Source organism: Ptychodera flava, chromosome 19 (assembly GCF_041260155.1).
Source record: "Ptychodera flava strain L36383 chromosome 19, AS_Pfla_20210202, whole genome shotgun sequence".
Lineage (NCBI taxonomy): Eukaryota > Metazoa > Hemichordata > Enteropneusta > Ptychoderidae > Ptychodera > Ptychodera flava.
Genome location: NC_091946.1, coordinates 21,120,353 through 21,126,322, shown reverse-complemented (window position 1 = coordinate 21,126,322; position 5,970 = coordinate 21,120,353). Strand labels below are relative to the sequence as shown.

Genomic DNA, 5,970 nt, shown 5'->3' with positions numbered 1-5,970 from the left:
TTAATGGGAAAAATGAACATACACAATATTAATCCCGAACTCAATTTAGCATTTATTTAGTTATTTATTTATTTACACTTTTAATGAGCGTCCGAGTTACTCAAATGAGTAATTTTCACCGGGGCTCGATAATTAACAAGTCACAAAACTGGTAAGAATAAATAAATAAGATTACAGCGGAATGTTCTTTGTTATATATTCTTTCAGAAGCACCTTGGAATTTCCAATTGTCGAAGCTAATCTAATATCATTTGGCAGTGAATTCCATAATTTAGTTGCACGATAATGACAACTCCGTTGTCCAATATTTAAAGCAGATTTCGGAATATAACAATCCTGTCGAGAAATCGAGCGCGTTTGATAATAATGGACATTACTCTGAAAAACAAATAAATTCGACAGATAATGTGGAGCACTGCCAGTCATACACCTGAAAGTTAACACTGCTATAAAGTATACAATTCTTTGGCTAACAGACATGACTGAAGGGTAACAAATTGACTGAAGGGTAATCATTAGGCAATTCAAACAGAATACGTAACGCTCTCTTTTGTAATATGAAAATTTTGTCAAAATTTTTTGCTGTGGTATTTCCCCATACAACACAACAATAGTCAATTGTGCTTTGAATTAATCCATTATACAAAACAAGACGATGGTTCATCGGAATAAAAGGATGTAATCTTAACAAAAGACTTATTCTCTTACTAATAGTCTTACAAAAAAATTCTATATGGTCGTTCCATGATAAGCATTCATCAATAGTCACTACTAATATTTTTCCGTGATTGCTACGAAAAATTTCAGTTTAACTTGATATTCTTTAAAGTTCCATTAGCTGTATCTTCTGGCGATTTTTCCGTTAGTTTTGATTGAAATGATCACTGGCTCATGTTGAATAGCCTGTCAAATAACAGAGAATCGCATATTATTCGGAAACATTACGTGCCCTACAACTAAATAACATGTGATTTTACAACGAAAATTTCAATTTTTGTCCGGACAGAAATACAAACTCTGTTGACACGCGGATTGCAACGTAGGCATTCTTCGCTGCACCTGCGCGAACCATTTACAGCATTTTCAAAATAAATATTCATTACTTATGCCCGGTACTTACGTCGTAGTCCATCGTCCGAGCACGTTGCGTAGCCAGATGTCTGGAAATCCACGTCGCAATGTTATTTTGATCCCACAATAAACGTGAACTTGTACATCTCGCGTGATCGCGGCGTCACCATATCTGCGTTCTCCCCAGCACGCTGAGCATGCCAGACGTCAACAAACGAACTCGGAAGGGCAACACGTTTGAACAAAAATTAGCAGTTTTATGTGCTATAACATCACTAATAATGTTTGTTTCTTCGTAAAGCAACATTTTGCAACAAATATGAGCCTCCAACATGGAATTTTCCGAGGTAAAAAATGGTCAATAGTTACAAATAATGGCCCTTTAATACAAATAGACAACGATTTGTTTGACTCTTTTAAACAATTCAACTTGTGAGAAGTCGTTACCAGAAGATACTTTAATTAATGCGCATTGAATTTGCCGTTATCCAATTGGAAATTGGCAAAACTGAATTATTCATTTTTTCAATAACAACCTCGATAGATTTTCCACTTGCCAGTAAATTTTGATCATCAGCATACATGTTTAAAGTTGAAGTATCGGCATATAATGATAAATCATTGATAAAAAGCAAAAATAACAACGGACCTAGGATTGACCCTTGTGGTACAGCAGCTGTAATATTACGTTTCTCTGATGAACAACCTAGATAACTGACTAATTGCTGGCGATTAGAAAGGTAAGACGTGAACCAGGCAACAACAGTTTCTGCTAAACCATAACAAGACAGTTTCTGTAATAAAATATTGTGGTTGATAAGGTCAAAAGCCTTAGATAAATCAAGTAAAAGAAGACTGTTCATATACCCCTTGTCCATATTCTGCAAGATTTCATCCGTGAGACGTATTTACGCCGTTTGACAGGAGAAGTTTTTTCTAAAACCAGACTGTATGTCAATAAGCAAGTTTGTACGTATCAAATAATTAAAGGTGATTATGTTAATATCTCTCAAAAATTTTAGAAAGGGCCGGTAAAACTGAAATCGGCCGGTAATTTAACATGTTACTGACATTACCTCCCCCTTTGTATAAAGGAACAACTCTCGCACACTTGAAAACGTTAGGAAAGACAGAAAACCGCAAGCTCAAATTGTACAGGTAAGTGGGAATATCAGAAATTACAGGAGCACACACTTTTAACAATTTAAAGTTAACATTTACACCAGTTCATTTCGCTTTTAATAGATAAGAAAAAACAAAGCATAGATCGAGGCGTGCATTCACTTCAAATGTGGTTGATTTTCGCCCCTTTTCACTTCTCACCTCGCCCTGACCAGTTATTCTTCCCTCAAATATTGAAAGTATATCCTAAAAAACAATAATCACCATTGGCCAGATGACGCAACACAGACGCGTTCGTCTCCAGGCAACCATTCGACTTCAGTTGGCTGTTTACGAATGAATGATCCACTAACAGCATTTCGTATAGCAAGCAAATACAGTAAGCAAAACAATGCGTGCCAAGACAGCATTGCTTGTCACAAAACACGTTTGGGCAAAGGGTATTTCTGCAGATTTTAATATCAACTTGCTTTATGAGCCTCCTTCTCTCAGCATATGCTGCACGGCGATAATATTTGTGCTTTGGGTCGTAAATATTGTAATAAAGATTTCTCCACCGTCTGTGTAAATGAAACTCAGACACAAGAGTAAACAAAGGTTGTTCAGTGCAAGAAAAGAAAGATTACCTCAGTTCAGATTGAATTCATATTTTTGCTACCACAGCCATATAAACATGCTAACGCTCCCACCATACGTAATCAAGTACGATCGTGTCACATCTCCGTATCCAGATGCAAATGCATGGCCCATAATTACCCGTCACAACATCTCTCTCTCTCTCTCTCTCTCTCTCTCTCTCTCTCTCTCTCTCTCTCTCTCTCTCTCTCTCTCTCTCTCTCTCTCTCTCTCTCTCTCTGTATTCACTACCATATAAACACACCATCTGAATGAAGATTTCAGAAAGACGTAAGGCTTATCTGTAAAGTTCTGATTAAAATGTCTCTGTCAAATGAAGTTTTATCTATCGTCAACAAAGATACCAATAGCAAACCTTTCACAGATGCTACATGCATGCGCAAGGCATCAACAACGTAACATGTCAGAACTGTCAACATGAAGCAAATTGCAGCAGACTGCTCACGATTCACGTACGGTTACCTTGGCAACCGAATTTCTTAACCTACCTCATTTGCATGCTTAATGAGGCCTAAAGGGCAACTTTAGTCTGTTTTTCACAGACAAACAAACCGTTCAACGGTATATTTATTTAGTGAATCATGACAACAATCGCACCCCTGCGTTGAGCAACATTTTGTCCCTGTTTAGCGATTAAGGGTAATTAATAAATGCGCTGAGCCGCAACTGATGTGAGATAATCAGAACGTTATGCGTAATCATTGTGATTTGAACTAAAAGTGTCCGTCTCTCTCTCTGTCTATCTATCTATATGCTTCTCTCTCTATTTATCTTTCGCTATTTATATATACGTTACGGTTGTCTTTATTCCTCCTCTATCTGCCGCGATCACCGCAACATCATCTCAATCACAACCACACAATCACCACCACCATCACCACCACCACCATCATCATAATCATCATCTTCATCATCATCATTATCATCATCGCCGCTATCACCACAATCGTCATCCGCATCATCTTCATTATCACTATCATCAATTACCCTTTTTGCCGACAAAGTACTAGGTCAAATGTACCGTTCGTCGCGATCAAATTTCGCAAAGCTTCAACTATCAAGGAGGTTAGTTAACTCATGAAATTTCGATTTTTAATAGCTTCGACTGGGTGACAATAGAACAAGATGTGGAAGGCGATTCCTGGAAAAGGAACATATTGTGAAACAATTAGAAGGTTACAAGGAACAAAAAAATAACACGCCTTGTGATTCGCAGATGACTACATACAGTAGCGTAGCATCGAAGCGGAAACTAATCAGTTACCAGGACAACAGTAGCCTCCGCGACTCCTCCGAGAGTACGCCTCTTACGAAATGTTCTGATTGAACAGCCCTGTGGACTGTGTGGAGCGTAATATCTGTATGGCCTCGCCGCTGACGATGTCATACTGCTCTGTACCTGTGAAATCCTACTTTCGATACTCGACGCTGCCCTTCTGGTGCATGTCAACTATTGGCTGAGCGAGAGCATGTTGAGATTTCTCTGTTGAACGTCACGTTTTTGCGAGGTTATCGAATGCACTCATCGGCTGTCGGATGCCTGTCGGATCTCGATCGGGGGTGACGATATAATAATAGGCCGCGCACGGCATGTGTGTCGCCGTATTTGGGTTACAGAAACGCCGCACTGGGGACTCCTGAAAATCATTACTCTATAGTTCTGTTCATCTCGGTTTCATACGCAGTGGTTACGGCTTGCGCAGACGGCGAGGAAGTGTCCATCCGCTAACATTTGTATCCGCAGTGGATTTTCTCCAGCCATTATGGAGGCCTCAAACTGTTGCTTGTTGTGAATCCTGATCGAATGTGGACTTTCGAGATATATTTGGCTGCCACGGCGGGTTACCGACACTATAGCTTGGGATACTGTCGCCGGGAGTTGTGGGGAGGATGTCATCGCTCACTTTGATGAGGTGGTTTATATCGTGCATGTTTCGCATGGAACAGCGTTATCATTCAAAGCTGTGTGGCTTCTCAAAGTATGCAGAGATGACCATTATGTGTTGATTGCATTCATTTTTCTCTTCATCAAAGGCAAGGAAATCCATCCATCGCTTTGATCGTATTCGTCATCGTTTGACAGATCGCATCACCACTGGCTAGACTGACCTGGTTCTTCATCACCTCCACACGACTTTTTTTTATATTAAAGCAACTGCAATTATGGGCTGTGGCTCGAGCTCACACAAAATACGCATGGCTAGGATGACATACGGCGAGCAGAGCGAATTCGATACGTGTTCGTCCGTGGTTTCACGGGAAAGAGGAGAACCTGACGGCAAGGAAAAGACTCCCCCGGGTGAGTGGTGTCAAAAACCCGTAAAAACGAGTTGTCCGAACGTGCATGTTGTATGTCTTTCTCACAGCGTCTCCAGTGGTTATAGGTACACGGCGGACTGCCCCTCTAATTTTTTTCCGGAATACAGGGGCCGTCCGCCGTGTACCTAACCACACAGGCGATTGTCGCCCTTCTTTTCCGACGTAGGGTGAAGTTTAATGGCCTTTGATGCGCATTACGTTGTACTGTAGCTACGAGTCTCCTCTGTGCACTGTGTCGAGAACATTAACTGGATCAGAGAATAATCACTTCATAGTCTTCGGTTTTAAAACATGACCTTAGGGTCTTATTACAATGCATTAATTTGAGGAGTTTATCAGGTTAATGGATATCATATTTTTATACTCTTCCAACGTGAGTGTTCAGTATTAAAAGGTTGTTTCGAGTTCGACCCACACGCGATGATATGGCAGTGTGTTGAATGTCATGAGTTCTGGCAACGCAATCTGTAAACAATGAAGCCTTCGTTGCCATGCCGTATATGACCATTTATACCTGCACGTCACCTTCAAATGATGAACAAGAGACGAAGGTGCAATGAAGGCAACCATTTATTTTACCTGAAGAACAGATTCGAAAAAGGGTTTCAAAACTAGTCGTACACTTCTTTGCAATTTGTCACGTTTGAAATCTACCAATCAATTGTGTTTACATGTTTAGCAAACTGCATTTCTTTTGATAAAAATATTCACTAATATTGGCTGCCATACTGTATGAATGTAAGTCAATTTCAATTTTGCATACGTGGATATATTTCATTTATTGATTAATTAATTATGGGTAGATATTAACGTGAGCAATTA

The 5,970-nt window shown here is 39.7% G+C and overlaps 1 protein-coding gene across 1 annotated transcript in view; it reads left to right on the top strand.

Annotated features, from left to right (window-relative positions):
• Positions 1–4,293: 4,293 nt before the first annotated feature.
• The window catches only part of LOC139118868 (uncharacterized), an 11,168-nt gene continuing 9,491 nt past the window's right edge, over positions 4,294–5,970 (top strand). The window contains exon 1 of the mRNA XM_070682385.1: positions 4,294–5,128. Within this exon, the coding sequence (XP_070538486.1) occupies positions 4,993–5,128 (136 nt within the window). The 5' untranslated portion in view covers positions 4,294–4,992. The remainder of the gene's footprint in view (positions 5,129–5,970) is intronic.